This window comes from Hypanus sabinus, chromosome 18 (assembly GCF_030144855.1).
Source record: "Hypanus sabinus isolate sHypSab1 chromosome 18, sHypSab1.hap1, whole genome shotgun sequence".
In the NCBI taxonomy this organism is placed as follows: Eukaryota; Metazoa; Chordata; class Chondrichthyes; order Myliobatiformes; family Dasyatidae; genus Hypanus; species Hypanus sabinus.
In genome coordinates this window covers 63,157,099-63,176,193 of record NC_082723.1, presented here as the reverse complement: position 1 = coordinate 63,176,193, position 19,095 = coordinate 63,157,099, and the positions used below count along the sequence as shown (strand labels likewise).

Sequence of the window (19,095 nt, the reverse complement as noted above, 5' to 3'; positions counted from 1 at the left end):
CAATCGGAGAGTAAAAGCAGAAGGCGCTGGGCGAGACACACGAGGTTCTGTGGAATCCCAGAGAAACACACACACAATGCTGACCGAGCAGGTCGGGTAGCATCTAGAAAGGAATAGCGCCAAGACCGTCATCTATAAGTCTCAACAGTGACTGAGGAGAGAGAACCTGGCTGTGGGTGAGAGACATTCACTACAGATGCTCCCTGTCCCGCTGGGTATTTCCAAAGTTCATTTTATTTCTCTGTCGACTCTCAAAATTGGACAGAGATCGCCTCCTTTATTGTCATTTGATCGTTCCCAGTCGTTGTCTTCAACCTCCCCCCCCACATCCTCCTGTTGCCCCCTCCCCGCTCTCTGCCTTTCTGACACAACCCCTCCTTCCATTGCCTTCTCCCCGCCTCCTCGCTCTGCCATTTACAACTTGATGAATGTCTAATTTTTAGCAGAGCCGCCGAAAGGTCATTGCCGTGAAACCGACACTCCGAGCCTTGCCAAGCTGACAGCGCGTCGGCCAGCGACCAGTGAGTGATTCGTGAAGTCTGGCACCAGCTTTGCTCAATGTCCGCCGGGGACACGGTGAGCTTCTTGCTGGGCGTTGCGGGCTGGGTGCTAATCGCCGTGTGTCTGGGCAACGAGCAGTGGAAGGTGTCCACCCTGGATGGCAGCGTTATCACAACGTCCACCATCTACGAGAACCTGTGGAAGAGCTGCGCCAGTGACTCCACCGGGGTGTACAACTGCAGGGACTTCCTCTCGTTGTTCGGGCTATCAGGTACGGGGCAGAGAGAGAGAGAGAGAGAGAGAGAGAGAGAGAGAGAGAGAGAGGAGAGAGAGAGAGAGAGAGAGAGAGAGAGGAGAGGAGAGAGAGAGAGAGAGAGTGCAGCGCTGAGACGGAGCACGCAGAAACCCCCTGCGCTGGGGCGGGCGGCGGGTAACAGAGAGAGGGAGCAAAAGATGGAGAGAGAGGGAGCGCGAAAGACCAAGCTCACAGAGCGGGGGCGCAAAGGGAGGGTGCGCAAGGTGGGGCGCATCTGTGTGTGTGTGTGGGGGTGTGTGTGATGGGGAGTGCAAGCTAAGTGAGGCCGTTTGAGTGAAAATCATAACGCAAGGACCCCCCCCCCCCCCACAGGAAGAAACCACAGGCTAGGGCAGATGATGTGGAGGTCAGATCCCAGGGTAACAGAATCGGCACAGGCGGTATGTGATTCGCGCGGGGGTGGTGGTGTGGGGGATGGTTGGTGAAGGGGACCACAGTACAAGAGTCTCACTCAGGGCGAGAGCTGAGTGCGGCCAGATGAGACGTGTGTGTTTGTGTGTGTGAGAGAGAGAGAGAGAGAGAGAGAGAGAGAGAGACAGACAGACAGACAGAGAGTGAGAGAGAGAGAGAGACAGACAGACAGACAGACAGAGAGTGAGAGAGAGAGAGAGAGAGAGAGAGAGAGAGAGAGAGACAGACAGACAGACAGACAGACAGATAGACAGACTGACAGACAGACAGACTGACTGGCTGACTGCTGGCCACCGCAGTGATCAGGGTTAAAGATTGTTTTCCGAGATCGGAGACGACCGTTCGGACCTGACGCCGGGTTTGTGGACCCAAACACTGAAGTTCACGGTCGTGGTGCTGGACACGTGTGTTTGTACAGGACATGCCACTGCACCGCCCTGCTCTCCGAACATTTCACTAAACCTGAATTTCTGGACCGTTCCTTAACCCCAATGGACCTTCATTTGGGCATCTAATTAAACTGGTGCCCCTCCTAAATCTGGAAAAGCTCCGGGGCAGCACCGAAGTCAAATCCCCGGCGGAATCGGCCGGGTGTGTTTGGTTTGGTCCGGTCGTGCACCTCCCATCTCTTTCTGAACGGGAATGTTTGCGCTTTCGCAGTTCCCGAGCTGCCTTTGGGGTTTCTTCGACGGACACGTTGGAGATGCAGTTGCTTGCGGCGATCGGGGATGGGTTCGTTGTTCTGTCGGTAAAACTGAGATGTACATGCCTCGGATAGTATTAGTGCGGGTGACTCCGGCGTCGGACTCATTGGTTGGTACCCGGTGTGTTGTGGGCTGCGTGTGTTGAAAGGGACATCTGTTACCTGGCGGTGTCGACGAAACACGGAACGTCGGTGCACACACGGTCTGGAACAGTGCAAGGTATCCCGCCCCTGTCAGGATCTTAAAACAATATTTTCCATAGGCATCGATGTGTGTTTTTTAAAAGGTAGGAGCGATAGAGGACACAGCACCAGACAGCGACGGTGAAGGATTATTTTGCTTTGAAGTTAGAGCAAATGAAAATGACCCTGTGACTGAGAAATGTGCATTCAAGCAGAAGAAAGAGCTTATACCAATCAGACCGACATTGTAGGAAAACACTCCCGTTCCTTTTGTACCGTACCCATACACTGAAGATTTAATGGAAGAGAAAGAGAGAGAGAGAGAGAGAGATTGCAAGAAGTTGCACGAAAAAAGGTGACTTGCTTTAGGGATGGGTAGCTCTGCTCAAGTGAAGCTCAGAAGATCTCAGGCAAAGAAATCAAAAAGGGGGTATGAGGTTCCTTTGGCGGAGATGATTAAGGAGAATCCAAAGAGATTTTGTAAGTAGACAGCGTAGACTAGATAAGCCAAAGGACTTGTTTCTGTGCTACGTCTCTGTGAGTGTGTGGTGGGCGCCTGTGGAAAACCACCTGGGAAGCAGATGGCAGGAGTTCATGGACCTGAATGGGAGGACTTTGCGAAGGGAGATGCCAACAAGTCGAGTGAAGAGGACCCAATGCATGAGGAAAGTGGCATGAGTACAGTCTGTGTCCAGCTGGGGATGACCATTCAGAGAGGTTGTCCATTTGGTGTGTGACCAGCAGGGGAGGGCATCTCTGGAGATTCCCTGCCTCCACTTTTCCCTGTAGGATGGTGGGGGTCATCCTGGAAGACCCCCTGAGTCTCCTCTTATCCCCAGAGCCCAGACGTTTCCATAGTTGACAGTTGCTGGCTGGAGAAGGGAGAAGGGAGGTGCTGACAAGGCCATGTTCCCTGCTGGGTTACTGCAGGGCTGGAAGCTGGGCTCTTCCAGCAGCTGGGTGTTGGTGAAGGAATGAAAAATGGCCTCAGCCCATCTCAGCATCTATGGCTGCAGGTACTCTCTCCACAGAGTTAGCAAACTCACCATTGATGGGGGAGAGAAATGAGCGAGGCTCTCAGTGACGGGGTCTGGAGTTAAGGTCACCTGTGTCCTGGATGGACCTGACACAGCTGGCAGCTTTGGGAGCCATGGCCTTTTGCTGAGCATATGTTCCTACCTGGGTCATGTGTCTTTGCACTCTGTCAACTTGTGGCCCTTGAGCCTGGTAATTGCAAGTGGTGGGGGTGGGGGGGTGCTTGGGGGATGTATGTGGGAGGAAAGTGTGGAGAAAATGTCACAGGTAGACAGACGATGGCATTAGCATGCTGTCCTTCAATCAGGCCAATGAGTGGAGCGGTATTTTGCAGCTGCACAGTGCTGGTGAGGACAGACTTGGACTATTGTGTACCGTGTCCGGCATCTCAGATTCAGTTTATTTGTCATTTAAAAACCGCAACTGCAATGCAGTTAAAAAATGAGACAACGTTCCTCCAGAACGATATCACAAAAACGCATGACAAAACAGACTACACTAGAAAATCCACATAACGTTTGGCAATCCCCAATCCAGAGTCCGGAGAGGCTGCTGCATATTAATATCACGCTACCATCTTAGCATGTTTCCCGGAAAGGAGCTCCAAATCCACCAGACAAAACAAGACCAAAAACTAAAGCTACAAGACCTGCTCAAAACCACATAGTTACAACAGTGCAAACAATAGCATAATTGATAAAAAACCAGACCATGGGCACAGTAAAAATAGTCCAAAGATGTTGAAAGACCATAATTTTGAAAGAAACCACCACACAGTTTCCACAAGTCCTCAGGGTCCTGATTGACTCATCATCCCACGCAGGCGGCAGAAGGGAATACCCCCGCTATGGACTTCCACGGTGCCGCCGGACTCAGCCTTGCAGACACAGCACACACCGAAAGCAACCTGACCGCAGCGGACTATAAACTGGAAATTGTGCAAAGAGCCTCAAGTCTCCGAGGTTGGGTAGTACAGAATTTCATTCTTTGGAGCCCAGATGACTGAGGGGCAACATTACAGAATGAATTTCCTAGAGAAAGAGAATTAAAAGCTAGAGGGTATGGGTCTAAGGTAAAAGGAGAAAGATTTAAAAGGGACCCGAGAAGCAACTTCTTCAAGCAGAGAACTTCTTCATTCAGTATATGGAATGGGCTGTCTGAGGAAATGGTTGAGGATATAGTTCAATTGTGGATATAGAGCTTCCACTTAGCAAACCAGAAGCTAAGGGGGTGGTGGGTTTAAGAATTAGGGGGTTATTGCAGGACTTGTGGGATAATGGGCATAAGGGGAGACACTGCTACAGAATGCACAAAACTGTTGGACTGATGGGAGACGGGGGTAAAACAAAAAGGGAAGGAATTATATTGACTCAATTTAGAATTGGGCATATTATGCTTAATTATTCCTTATATCTTGTCGGAGTACATCACTCTGGGGTGTGTAGGTTTTGTCATTATGAAACAGTTGAACACATTCTATTACAATGTGAAGCATACAAGCTTGAAGGAAATCAAATGCAGGCTTCTCTACTATATTTGGGGTTGATAGTTTTCACTTAAGAACTTTACCAAGTTATGGAAGTGACTTTAATTTAATTCACAATATTGCAGTTCTGGTCTCCATACTTGAGGAAGGATATACTGGCTTTGGAGGCAGTGCAGAGGAGGTTCACCAGGTTTATTCCAGGGATGAAGGGGTTAACCTGTGAGGAGCGATTGAGTCGCCTGGGACTATACTCTCTGGAATTCAGAAGAATGAGAGGGGATCTTATAGAAACATATAAAATTTTGAAAGGGATAGATAAGATAGAAGTAGGAAAGTTGTTTCCATTGGTAGGTGAGACTAGAACTAGGGGACATTGCCTCAAGATTCAGGGGAGAAGATTTTCGACGGAGATGAGGAGAAACTGTTTTCCCCAGAGAGTGGTGAATCTGTGGAATTTTCTGCCCAGGGAAGCAGTTGAGCCTTCTTCTCTAAATATATTTAAGAAACAGTTAGATAGGTTTTTACATAGTAGGGGAATTAAGGGTTATGGGGAAAAGGCAGGTAGATGGAGCAAAGTTTAAGAACAGATCAGCTATGATCCTATTGAATGGCAGGGCAGGCTCGATGGGCCAGATGGCCTACTCCTGCTCCTATTTCTTATGATTTGCGATGTTAGGGCTTTTCAGTGTAATTTAGTTTTCATTTGATAAAGAGCTAGTATGGGTTTTATTTCCCAACTCTCTGCACCAGACTCCAGTTCAGTTGGTGGTGGTAATGCACCTTTAAGTTGGACTGCCCGTCACCATTAAAAGTCAGAAAAAGTGGCTGAGACAGGTTCGATTGGCAGATAAAAGTCACTTAGACAGGTACATGGATAGGAAAGATTTAGAGGGATATGGATCAAACACATGCAAATTGAACTAGCTTAGATGGGCATTTGATTGGTTTGGGACAGTTGAGCTGAAGGACTCTTTCTGTGTTGTATGTCTCTAAGATTCTATGACTGTAAACTTAGAGAAGGGGTTGCCAGTGACACTGCAAAGACACTGGGTGTGAGGGGAGTGGATCTCCCTGTGGAGGTGCTCTTGCCCTCTGCACTGGGCCCCAGGGCTGAGAGCACTGTATGTAGCTCACACAATTCACTGACTCTGAGGCTTCCTGCAATTCCTGCAGCTGAGGTGTTCTTGTTCCACTTGTACATGGGACATAGGAGCTGGTGGAGTTTGCTGGAATTGTACAGGGGCCGCTCCGCAGGTACTGGCTGCAGCACGGCCCCATGCCCCTAGGGTAGGCAAGGTATATTTGGGGAGCACCTTGTAAGTCTGTGCCTAGACTTGATTATCATGGCCATTCAGTTCCCCGCTTCCCAGAGGTTGGGACGTCTGCCCCTTGTCTGTGCCTGAGTAACTCTGGAGAAGGAGTTGGGTAGAATCTGTGGGCTTCTTCTTGTCTTTTGCGATAGGTGAACATCGTCGAGATTGGCGTGCGTCCCAGACACACAGTGAAACAGTTTAGAATTTCTTTTGGTTGCATTGTTTTAGATAAAGTTAAAACCCAGAAAGAAACAAAGGAATTACATGCAAGAAACGGGGTCATAGACAGAACAGTCCAACACTGGACACGCTATCTGGCTCACGCTGTTGCGTCAGTCTTAATCGGAGTCTCGCGGAAGGCCAAGAAACAAACCCAAGGTAAATAACAGTGTAGCAATGACAAGCATCTCCATGTCTCCCCCTGGAAGACACGTTCCCTCCTGTCTGGTGACTTAGTTACTTGAATTCCCTCTTTAGGATGAGGTTGCCCAGGTAATGTGAAAGTGTGTGATTTGTCCACCGTGAATCACTCAGCCACCCCTGGACGTGCGTCTTCTGCAAGTACCAGCCCTATCCCTCTTTGACCGTCGTCTAATGTCACCTGAGGTCTGTAGAATGACATCCCCTAATAATCTTAAGGAAATAGTAATCCACCGTAATAAAGTGATATTATATCATGCAATAAAGTTCTGACAACTGTGTTTATGGTTTTCCACATCTTTAATTTTCCATTGAGAGCAGCTCTGTTGCGATACCTTTCTTGCCATTGGTTATTTTTCCCTGCTCCAATGATTATACAAGGAGTGATTGATAAGTTCATGGCCTAAGGTAGAAGGCGTCAATTTTAGAAAACCTAGCACATTTATTTTTCAACACAGTCCCCTCCTACATTTACACACAGTCCAGCGGTCGTGGAGCATACGGATCTTGGACCTCCAGAAAGTGTCCACAGCATGGGTGGTTGATATGCTCGTGGCCTAAGGTAGAAGGAGATGAGTTATACAGGTCTCGTTACATGCACGTGCAGGTCAACTCTTTGAGTGATTATGCAGCAAGTTTGAAGTTAATAATTCATCTCCTTCTATCTTAGGCCACAAACTTATCAATCACCCCGATGAGTTATTAACTGATGAGTTATTAACTTCAAACTTTCTGAATAATCACTCAAAGAGTTGAACTGCACGCGCATGTAACGAGAGCTGTATAACTCATCTCCTACCTGAACCTTTGTCATTGTGTTGGTGTGGAGGACCAGGAAATACTGATGTTAACTGTGATCTCTCCACCTCCTTCTCTCCCACCTGGACATACTAATGCTAACCTTTGAGATTTTTGTTTTTGGGAAATAGCTGGAGCTGTGAGATTGTGGAGGTGGTGACTGATGCTGAAATTCTCAATGGTCAGAATGGTAGATGGCTGGGTCAGAAGTGGAGAGAGTGAGCAATTTCTAATTCTTGGGCGTCAAGATCTCAGAAGATCTAATCTGGTCCCAACATATTGATGCAGCTATACAGAAGGCAAGATAGTGACAATATTTCATTAGGAGATTTGGTTTGTCACCTATGACACTTGAAAACTTCTACAGATGTACCATAGAGTGCATTCTGACTGGCTGCATCACTCTCTGGTATCGGAGGGTGGGGGGTGGTGTGGGCTAACGCACAGGATTGAAAGAAGCTACAGAAAGTTTAAAAATTAGTCAGCTCCATCTTGGGTACTAGCCTCTGTAGTATCCAAAATATAAGGAGTGGTGCCTCAGAAAGGCTGCTCCCATTATTAGGGACCCCACCCCCACCAACCAGGTCAAGCCCTCTTCTCATTGTCACCATCAGAAAGGAGGTACAGAAGCCTGAAGGCACACACTCTGCAATTCAGGAACAGCTTCTTCCCCCTGCCATCTGATTCCTCAATGGACATTGAACCCATGAACGCTACCTCACTTTTATTATTTTTGTTTTTGTACTATTTTTAATTTAGCTATTTTATATACATATTTATTGTAATTTCTGTAATCCCTCGATGGCATTGTCCCTCCTCATGGACACTCACCCTGCTCCCACATTGCTCCTCCCTCTCTCAACACATTTGCAACCCCACACAGATCTCCTCCCACAGACACTTTCCCACTGACAACTCTCCGTCTTGACCTATACCTCCCCCCCACATGCCTTGGCCAATAAAGAAACAGCATCCTGTGTGTGTTTAACCACCTTACTCTCCTTTCCTGCTTTCTTCAGTGATCTGTGGGTGTATTCTCCAAGGTCTCTATGTTCTAGTACACCAATCGGTAGCCTCCTGACGAAGGGTCTCGGGCCAAAACGTCGACAGTGCTTCTTCCTATTGATGCTGCCTGGCCTGCTGCGTTCCACCAGCATTTTGTGTGTGTTGCCTGAGCCTCCTGTTTATTCCTCTTTTACTCTGTGCTCTCCCCTTCCACCTCACACCTTTAGGGGTCCACTTGCATTTGTCATTCTACTCCATAGCTGTCCAAGCTTTGCCTGCTTGTTGCAGTGAAAGCCCTCTTCCTCAAGTTTTCTATTCCCTGGTGTCCATAAAGTAAGTCCAAACCATTAATATTATACTACTCTGACTGAGGGTTTTATTGACTATTGGGTATTAAAGTTCATTGACTAATCTCATCTGGCCTGACGAGAGATTGTGGCAGCTTCTGAAGTGATATTTGAATTGATTTGCTTGAATGGTAAGCATTTGATCACATACAGGGTATCTCAGTGAAGATTGATTGGGTGTGGTTAACATGACTGGATTGGAAGCTATGCATCTTCCTTGTATCAGTAATCTAATAGGGTGATGGGTGTCTGTGGTGAAGCACAGATTTGACCCATTGATACAACAGACAGGCTGATGTTCTCATTTACTGCAAGCGCTCGAAGAGGTAGGGAATGGAGGAATGCAGATCATGTGCAAGCAGTGGGGATTCATTTCATTTGGAAGCGTGGTTGGGCATGTTTATGGGGGGCTGTGGGGTTCGACCCTGTGTTCTCTTCTATGCTGTACGTCCTATGACCTTCTGTGACGTGTCTCCTTGCCTGTCCCTTAGATTATGTGCGAGCCTCCCAGGCCCTGATGATCATCTCTATCATCCTGGGATTTTTTGCAGCCATCGTCAGTTTATTTGGTCTGCAATGTATCCAGTTTGGAACAACAGATCCAGTGGCAAAAGCAAGGATGGCAACAGCGGGAGGATCTCTGTACATCCTGGCCGGTGGGTGTTGTGGGGCAAATGGCGGTGTAGCAAAAAGGTGGTAGCCGGGAGTTGGATGTGGGAGTGGAGGTGATACAGGACAGAAACAGGCCATTCAGCCCATCCAGATCATACCAAGCAATTGGAATCCCTCCCTGCCCGTCCCGTCCAGGCTCGGGAGATTCCAGTGTTCTGAAAAGCCCTTGACACAGGATCACAGATGCTGGAATTGGGAGCAACACAGATCTTCTGGAAGGATTAAGAGGGTGGAGCAGCATCTGGGGGTGAAAAGGATGCGGTGTTTGGAGCATCGACCTTTCCTTTCAACCTGCTGAGCTCCCCCGAAGGCTGTTCATTGCCCAGTAACCCAGCTCTCACCACTTCCTCCAGCATTTCTCCCTAGGTAAAATACGTCACCCTGATCTCTTTGAAACCCCTTCCCTTTCCCCCACGTCTGTGTCCTCTTTGGATAAGGGGAGAAAGTTCATGAAGCTCACCCTTCATTAATTTATGGTCCTCAGCCATGTCCCCTTTTTGCTTCTTCCGCTCCATGGAGATATCCACCACTGAAACACTCCATCCTGGTGAATCTCCTCTATGCCCCAGGCAGTGTAATCACAGCTCCCCTGCAGAAAAGCAGGGGGCAGGAGGGGGGGCTGTTTGGGATGAGGGGCGGGGATGTGGTGAGAAAGGGCTGGGAGGTGCGACGTGTTACGAGTGCAGTGGTGGGCGGGGCTGCTGATAGAGGCAGGGAGAGCTCTGTGTGTGCGTGTGTGTGTGTGCCGAGACCGTCCTCTCACCGGGATCTGTCACTCTCCACAGCCCTGTGCGCCTTGGTCCCCGTCTCCTGGTACGCCTTTAACATCACGCAGCAGTTCTACGACCCCATCTACCCAGGAACAAAGTAAGTTTCTTACAAGCTGAAGCTGAGCAATGAGCAGCTTGTGAACACTGACAGAGTACGGAGCTCTGAAAGTTCTCCACAGTCAGGTTCAGGAGCTAGGCCGGGTACCCCAGGGAGGTCAGGCCCATAGACTGAGCCCAGGAGAGCCCAGCCGCTGATGCAGATATTCCTGCATCCCCATGGTTTGCCCACAGTGAAATCCAGTTCTATGGCCACTGTGGAACCTGATGTGGTCTTCTGCCACTGTAACCCATTTATTTCAAGGTCCAATGTGCTGAGGTGCTCTTCAGCACACTATTGTTGTATCACATGGCTATTTGAGTTACACTCACTTTCCAGTCAGCTTGAACCATGCTGGCCATTCTCCTCTGACCTCGCTCATTAAAAAATCATTTTTGACCTTAGAACTGCAGCTCACTGTATGTTTTTTTGTTTCCCGCTCCATTTTCTGCAAACTCTAGAGACTGTTGTGCGTGAAAATCCCAGGAGATCAGCAGTTTCTGAGATACTCAAACCACCCCATCTGGCACCAACAATCGTTCCATGGTCAAAGCCACTTAGCTCACATTCCTTTCCCATCCTGATGTCAGGTCTGAATAACAATTGAACCTTTTGACCACATCTGCATGCTCTTATGCATGGAGTTGCTGCCATGTGATTGGCTGATTAGATATTTGCATTAACGAGTAGGTGTACCTAATAAAGTGGCCACTGAATGTGTATCTCCGCCTCAATCCCCGGCTCTGGTTGGATTCCAAGTGCCCAGAATCCAGGTTTCCCTGGTCCTGCCTAGTGCCCTCCCAAGTGCTGGCACCCACAGACCCAGATTCCCGGACAATCCCAGAGTGATCGCCTGCCATTGTTGTGAGGTTGGAATCATGTTGTAGGTGGAATGAAGCTGGACTGCCCATCATTCCTATTCCCCTTCTGCAGTCTCTTGTTTCCTGCCCACTGGGGAAACCTGGGAACTTCACTGCAAAATGCAGGAGTGACTGCAGTCTTCCAGCCAACATCCATGAGCATTTGCACCTTGAATAATGCTGGGATGTCGTCACAGAGTGAGCAAAGGAATCAATTTTGTGAGGGAGGTGCTCAGATCAGTCCAGACTGGGCCCAGTTGCTGAGGATGCAGCTCCTAGGAAGAGGGAAAGGAGCTGGAGACATACTGGCCACGGGGCTCAGCTCTAGTGGTTCATGTCTGTTGTTGCATGGGGTGAACTGCTGGGGATCACTTCGGAGGTGTCAAACACCTGGAGAGACACCTTCAGGTTTCACATAAATGGACACTTTCCTTCACTGCCCTCCACCATCCACCATCGAGAGAAGCTGGTGGTAACATTTCTACCTCCTCTCCTGCCTCATCCCAGAGTGATTCCCATAGCCCTGGGAGGAGCATGTGGTCAGTATCCTGTTGTCCAAGACGGCATGCTGTGCTCTTTCAACAACAGAGGTGGTGGCTGGTGTCTCGTGGGAGGGGAGAGGTGGAGAGTGGGAATGATGTGAGAAGCTGGAGGTGATAGGTGGAAGAAGCAAAGGGCTGAAGAAGATGGACTCTGATTGGAGATGACAGTGGGCCATAGCAGAGGCCTTTGTTGTGCTGTTTGTCTTTGGGGATTTAATCAGAGTCTAGGTTACGTTCCCTTTTAGTCAGAGTGCTCCCCTAATTTTGGATGTAGGTCTGAGGTGGATGGGGAAACTGGACATGGGGATTTGGGTGACACCAAGAATAGCTCCTAATCAAAGCCTCGTGATATCCCAGCATTTGGGTGTTATAGGTTGTGAAGTAGCTCCATAGAGCCAGAATTACTTCTTGGAGCCAGTCTGTGGAACTTTTCCCACCACCCACCCCCAGGAGCTGCCCGTAGACATCTCTCAGAAACCCTCGACATGAGGGTTTCCTATCTGTGCTCTCTCAACTCACTCAGCATTGTCAGTGAGAGGTGTCTCAGTTGGGTATCTGTCCTCTCCTTGTAATCAGGAGACCAAAGGAGAGGGTGTTGTTCAGCGTTACCCCATCCGACTGTTGGTGGACACCCAGGCTGTCTGTAACTTGTACAGACTGGGGGGCCAACAAGCCATGACTGGACTTAACATGGGAGGTTGTGGTCCTTTGCTCCAGCATTTTGTGTGTGTGTTGGCTGAACATCTGCCCAGTGCTCTTGGTCTCTGAGTCTCTATGAGGTTGGTCTGCTGGTCATTCCCAGGCCCAGGTAGCGGGCCGTTACAAGGCTCCTTTCTTGGTATCTGCATACCCCTTCTCTCAGACTATACAGGTGCGAGGAAACATGGATTTCTCCTACAGAGATCTGCAGGTCAAATAACCTAACTGCATGGTGTTTGATTCCATAGGGTCTCCACCACTCCCACGCCTGTCACCATTACTGTATATCAGGCCATATAACAGAGGAATGGGCAGAGTAGGTCTGGAGTCCCCACATATCATCCCCTACTGACAGCACCAGGAAGCTGTCCTTTGTTTGTGTGAAGTAAGGGTAGAGAGAGAAGCCTTTGGGAGATTGATGTTGGTAACCATAGTAACTCTTGGTCTCCGATGAAGGTATGAACTTGGACCTGGACTCTATATTGGTTGGGCTGGGGCATCGTTGCAGCTGATTGGAGGGATCGTTCTCTGCCTTGCTTGTCGGAGAACCTCTGGTGGAACCAGGTAAGTTGCATCCTGGCAAAGTCCCCACCTATACCATTCTCAGCTTAGTGCTGCATTTATTACAGTAATAGAAAAGTACAGTACATAAACAGGCCACTTATCCCATCTAATCCATGTCAAGCCATTTAAACTGCCTACTCCCATCAGCCTGCACCGGGACCATAGCCCTCCATACCCCATTCATCTATATACCTATTCAAATTTCTCTTAAATGTTGAACTTGAGCTTGTGAACACCACTAATGCTGCCAGCTTGGTCCACCCTCTGAGTGAAGGAGTTTCCCTTAACCTTTTCACCTTTCACCCTTAATCCAGTAGTCTCCCCCAACCTCAGTGGAAAAAGTCTGCTTGCATTTACCCCATCTGTACCCCTCATAATTTTGTTCAGCTCTATTAAATCTCCTCTCTATCTTCAACATTCCAAGGAATACAGTCCTAACCTATTCAATCTTTCCTTATAAATCAGGTCCTCCAGATCAGCAAGATCCTGGTAAATTTTCTCTGTACTCTTTCAGCCTTATTTACATCTTTCCAAAACTGCACACAGTATTCCAAATTAGGCCTCAATTATCTTATACAACATCAACATATCACCCCATCTCCTGTATTCAATACTTTGACTTATGAAGGCCAATGTGCCAAAAGCTTTCTTTATGACCAGTATACCTGTTGTGACACCACTTTCAATAGATTATTGACCTGTATCCCCAGATCCCTTTGTTCTACTGCACTCCTCTGTGTCCTACCGGTCACAGTGTAAGATCTACCCTGGTTGGTCATACTGAAGTGCAACACCTCACACTTGTCCGCATTAAATTCCATCTGCTATTTTTCAACCCATTTTTCCAGCTGGTCCAGATCTTGCTGCAAGCCATGATAGTCTTCCTTGCTGACCACTAAATCCCCAATCTTGGTGTCATATGCAGATTTGCTGATTCTGTTAACCATATTATCATCCAGATCGTTGCTATAGATGACAAACAACACCAATCCCTGTGGCACATCACTAGTGACAGACCTCCAGTCAGAGACACCACCATCTACTGCCACTCACTGGCTCCTCTCACAAAGCCAAAGTCTAATCCAATTTACTACCTCATCTAGAATGCCAAATGACTGAACCTTCTTGACCAACCTTGTCAAAGGCCTTGCTAAAGTCCATGTAGACAACATCCACTGCTTTCCCTTCATCAACTTTTTTGATAACTTCCTCAAAAAACTGTATGAGATTGGTTAGACATGATTTGTTATGCACAGCCATGATGACTATCCTTATTTAGTCCATGTCTATCTAAATATTCATATATCTGGTCCCTTCCAATAACCTTCCCACTACTGATGTCAGGCTCACCAGCCTATGCTTTTTTGATTTACTTTTATAACTTTTCTTAAACAACATTGGCTATCCTCCAATCCTCTGGTACCTTACCTGTTGTTAAGAATGATTTAAATATCTCTGGTACGGCCCAGGCAATTTCTGCACTTGCCTCCTGCAGGGCCCGAGGGAGCACCTTGTCAGGCCCTGGGGATTTATCCACCCTAATTTGCCTCAAGACAATAAACACTTCCTCCTTTGTAATCTGTCTAGGGTCCATGAAGTTGATGCCATTTTGCCTCATTTCTATAGACTCTGTGTCCATCTCCTGAGTGAATACAGATGCAAAAAGTGCATTTCAGATCTCCCCCATCTCTTTTGTCTCCACTCATGGATTACCATTCTGACCTTCCACAGGACCAATTTTGTCTCTTGCAGTTCTTTTGCTCTTAAAATATCAGTAGAATCCCTTGGGATTCTCCTTCACCTTGTCTGCTAGGGAACCTCATGTCTTTTTTTAGCCCTCCTGATTTCTTTAAGTGTTCTCTTACATTTCTTATACTTCCTAAGTACCTCATTTGTTCCTACCTGCTTATACCTGGTATACATCTCCTTTTTATTCTTAACCAGGGCCTCAATATCTCTTGAAAACCAAGGTTCCCTGCACCTGTTATCTTTACCCTTTATTCTGACAGGCACATACGAGCTTTGTATTCTCAGAATTTCACTATTGAGGGCCTCCCCCTTGCCGAGTATACCTTTGCCAGAAACAGTCTGTCCCAATCCACACTTGCCAGATCTTATCTGTTATCATCACAATTGGCCTTTTTCCAGTTTAGAATCTCAACCCATGGGCCAGACCTATCATTGTTTATATTTACTTTGAAACTACTGGCTTTGTGATCAGTGGATGCAAAGTGTTTCCCTACACAAACTTCTGTCACCTGCTTTGTCTCACTCCCTAACAAACTTTATCCCATCTAGTCCTTTTACAGTATGAGAGTTCCAGTTAATATGTGGAAAGTTAAGATCACCTACTATGACAACCTTAATTTTCTTGCAACAGTCTGCGATCTCTAAATTTGTTCCTCTAAATCCCTCAGACTGTTGGGTGGTCTGTAATATAGCCCATTAGCATGGTCATACCTTTCATATTACTGAGTTCCACCCATATCGCCTCCCTAGATGAGTTCTCCAGTCTGTCCTGACTGAGCTCTGCCGTGACATTTTCCCTGACTAGTAACACCACCCCTCCTCCTTTAATCCTCTCTGTCCGTCACGTCTAAAGCAATGGAACCCCAGAGCATTGAGCTGCCAGTCCTGCCCCTCCTGCAACCAAGTCTCACTAATAGCTACAATGTCAAAATCCCACGTGCTGATCCATGCCCTGAGCTCACCCGCCTTTCCCGCGATACTTCTTGCATTGAGATATTGGCAGTTCAGGACACTAGTCACACCATGCTCAACCTTTTGATTTCTGACTTTATCTGAGATCTTAAGAACATCTGTCTCCACAACCTCTCCACTATCTATTCTGGCTCGCTGGTTCCCATCCCCCTGCAACTCTAGTTTAAACCCTCCTCTCCATGCAGCACTAACTCAGCTTCCTGCTAGGATATTAGTCCTCTTCCGGTTCAGGTGAAAACTGTCTCTTCTGTATAGGTCCCACCTTCCCTGGAAGAGAATCGAATGATCCAAAAATCTGATGCCTTCCCTCCTACACCAACTCCTTAGCCTCTTGTTCAATTGTAAAATCTTCCTGTTTCTGGCCTCACTAGCACGTGGCACAGGTAGCAATCTTGAGATCACAATCCTGGAGGTCCTGTCCTTTAACTTAGCACCTAGCTCCCTGAACTCACTTTGCAGAGTTTTGTCATTCCTCCTACCTATGTCATTGGTACCTACGTGGACCACGACCTCTGGCTATTTACCCTCCCACTTAAGAATGCTGAGGACTCGATCAGAGACGTTCCAGTCCCTAGCACCTCGAAGGCAACAAACTATCTAGGAATCTCATTCTCACCCACAGAACCTCCTTCCTGTTTCCCTACCTAGTGACTCCCCTATCACCATAGCTCACCTCTTCTCCCCCTCACCTTCTGAGTCAGAGCCAAACTCAGATGCCTGGCATCTCTACTGCTCTAACTGAGAAAATATAAACTGTGGGGAAGAAGGTAATCTCTACCGACAGCTTTTTTGCCTTCACTCGTCTCAAGACTCTCTGCACTGAAGCCTTGGACAGCTAAAGCCTCAAAAAGCCCCTAACTGGCTCCACTCCAAGAATGGCTTTTCCACTTGCTGCTTTCTTACTTTAACTTGCTCTTGCCAATCAATCCCCATTGCTGATTGGCCGCTGCCCAAAGCATCAAACTGCTGCCAGTCGCTGCCTCTTCTACTCAATCCGTGGACCACAGCTGCGTCTCCTTAGGCTTCCCATTTGCCATGTTTACTCCGTGAGCTCCATGCCAACCAGGAATTTCATTCCATCCTGGTGCAAGTGACAAACAGCTCATCTAATCTGAACGGGAAGCTCAACCCCAGGCACCGATATAAATAGTCCACCCCTCACAACAACTCCCAAAGCTGGCCTGACCCTTCTCACACTAGCTGGTAAGAGTGGTACCAACCACCCCTCCCCCCCGATACTGCTTCGCCACACTCACTCCCCCCCACCCCACTCCTGCCCCAGCACACAGTGCGTCTGTTGTTCAACACGATGTACCCGGCTCCTTCCCCAGACACACCTGCCCACTGCTGGCTTAGCCAGTTCTGAGCCCTGAACTACTTTTTCTGCTCCCATCACCCCACCTACCCCAGCGATGAACACCCACCTCCACCCTGGCACCACACTGAGAGTGCCACCGTCCAGGCGTGGGAGCTGCCGGCGGGGTCAATGCGTGCTGCTCTTGGCACTGCTGGACACAGGGCCATCGGACCTGACCCTGCCAGGGCCCCGACACTGGGCACTGGTATCCCTTACTGTGGGCAAAAGCCCCTCCATGGGCACTCGCACCCTGACCCCTGGACAATCATAGCGTACCACCCCCCTCACTGAAGCACTGACTCTCTTCAGGGCCTGCCTCCTCCATTGCCGATGGCTCTGCTTCATGGGACCTCCCCCCTCAATGGGTGCTGCTCCTCCCAGGACACTCCCTTCCTCCCACATACCCCTTCCCCCTCTGAACACATTTTCAACCCCACAGACTCTCCGCCAACAGATTCCCTCCCACAGACATTTCCCCCTTCTGCACACTTGCAACCCACGCTCAGAAACACAGAAAACCCACGGCACAATACAGGCCCTTCGGCCCACAATGTTGTGCTGAACAAGTACTTACTTTAGAAGGGTTACCCATAGCCCTCTATTTTTTTAAGCTCCATGTACCTATCCAAGGGTCTCTTAAAAGACCCTAATGTATCCGCCTCCACCACCGTCGCTGGCAGCTCATTCCGCGCACTCACCACTTCCCTCCCACCGTGCTCCCTCCCACTTTCACTCCCCCCTACAGAATCCCAGACAGACCTCTCTCCCACAGGCGCAGCCCCACCCACACTCCCCTCCTACAGACTCTCCCCACAAGCAGGCCCACCCCCACATCCTCCTCTTCAGAGCCTCCCCTCTCGATGGCGACCTGTCGCTTACTCTCTCCTCCTGCCGCAGGGAGTACTCATACAATTACCGAGCGCCCCGCTCGATGGTGGGAAGGGTGTCGAAGAACTACGCGTCAGAAGTGGACAACTCCAGTAACTATGGGAAGAACGCTTACGTCTGAGAGCTGGGGCTGCGTCTGGATCCTTCTCGGTTTGCACTTTGGACTGTTGGTCGGGCAGCGTGTGAAGTCCTGTTTGTGGGGATCACACTGGGGAAATGTGCTTTCTAGACACTGCAATTGCTCGATTGTTGCACTGCCTTGTGTTAAATCTGATTGTGCCCATGCTGTAGAGATGCCGATGAACACTCCCCTTGGAGTGAATGGGAAGGTGTGGGTGGGAAGATGGTCGTGGTTGAAGGAAGAATAAAACCATTACTGAACACCAGGTGTGCCACTGTGAATGTTCAACTCCATTGGTGTGAGGACCAGCGGCAGAGTCAGCACAAAGTCGCGGTCGCAGCCACTACGGGTTGGGACTACCCAGTACTTATGTCCTTACAACAATCAACAGCTTATTAATACACCAGTTATGGAAGTATGCTTAACTGGAGGCTGACTTCAAAAGGGAATGGAGGGGGAAGTGTGGAGATGTACCCGTATGGGAAGTTGTAACTGAGAGTGTTCAACGGCAGCTGGTGGAGCTATATAACTACTGGTTGGGCAAGGGGGTAGCGTGTGATTCAAGAAGCACAATAGAATCAATGAAAGACTGCACCAACAGGACAACAAACAGTCGATGTTTAGAAAACAACCAACTGTGCAAAGGTTGTTGGCAGAATTTCAGATGGCAGGAGTGAGATCTATCAGCTAGTGGAGTGGTGTCGCAGCAACGACCTTGCATGGAATATCAGTAAGACCAAAGAGCCAAATGTAGACTTCAGAGAGGGTGAGTCAAGTCTTCATAGAGGGATCGGAAGTGGAAAGAGTGAGCAATTTCAAGTTCCGGGGTGTCACTATCTCTGAGGATCTATCCTGTGGACAATACTGGCTCATCCCTTCAAAGCAAAGGAAAAGGAAATGATATGCTAGGAACCTGGATGTGGTTCCAAGCACGATATGGAGACTTACCAGAGATGGGTCTCCATCAACAGCAGCAGTTGAAATTAGTTGACTCATGGATTCTTTTTCACTCCAACAAGCTGGAATATTTTCCATTTCAAGGCAAGAGAGTTAAATTACAACTCAGGTGAGGCCTGAAGCCCTGCCTCCTGACTGAGTTAGCGAAACGCTCTGGTTTCCTCCCCTGCGTAATTCTAGTGCAGACAATCTCCAGCTCCACCAAATGTGGGAGATTGAGGCACAGGCCCACCGCAAGACCCCCTGTTTGTGAGGATGCTGTGTAATTTGTTATCCTGTCACAAATGAGTGCCATGAAATAACAGACAGTACGTTGCATACAATTAAAA

The 19,095-nt window shown here is 48.5% G+C and overlaps 1 protein-coding gene across 4 annotated transcripts in view; it reads left to right on the top strand.

Moving 5' to 3' along the window:
* cldn15a (claudin 15a) overlaps positions 1-18,071 on the top strand; it is a 34,508-nt gene extending 16,437 nt beyond the window's left edge. The window contains exons 1-6 of one of the 4 annotated variants that reach the window (XM_059994508.1): positions 35-176; positions 444-772; positions 9,010-9,174; positions 9,976-10,057; positions 12,615-12,722; positions 17,698-18,055. In XM_059994508.1, coding sequence (XP_059850491.1) covers positions 559-772; positions 9,010-9,174; positions 9,976-10,057; positions 12,615-12,722; positions 17,698-17,809 — 681 coding nt within the window. In that variant the 5' untranslated portion in view covers positions 35-176; positions 444-558 and the 3' untranslated portion in view covers positions 17,810-18,055. Of the gene's footprint in view, positions 1-34; positions 177-443; positions 773-2,509; positions 2,784-3,457; positions 4,112-6,176; positions 6,327-9,009; positions 9,175-9,975; positions 10,058-12,614; positions 12,723-17,697 lie in introns of those variants that run through there. The other 3 variants (XM_059994506.1, XM_059994505.1, XM_059994507.1) reach the window with 3 other exon arrangements.
* The last annotated feature ends 1,024 nt before the right edge of the window (positions 18,072-19,095 follow it).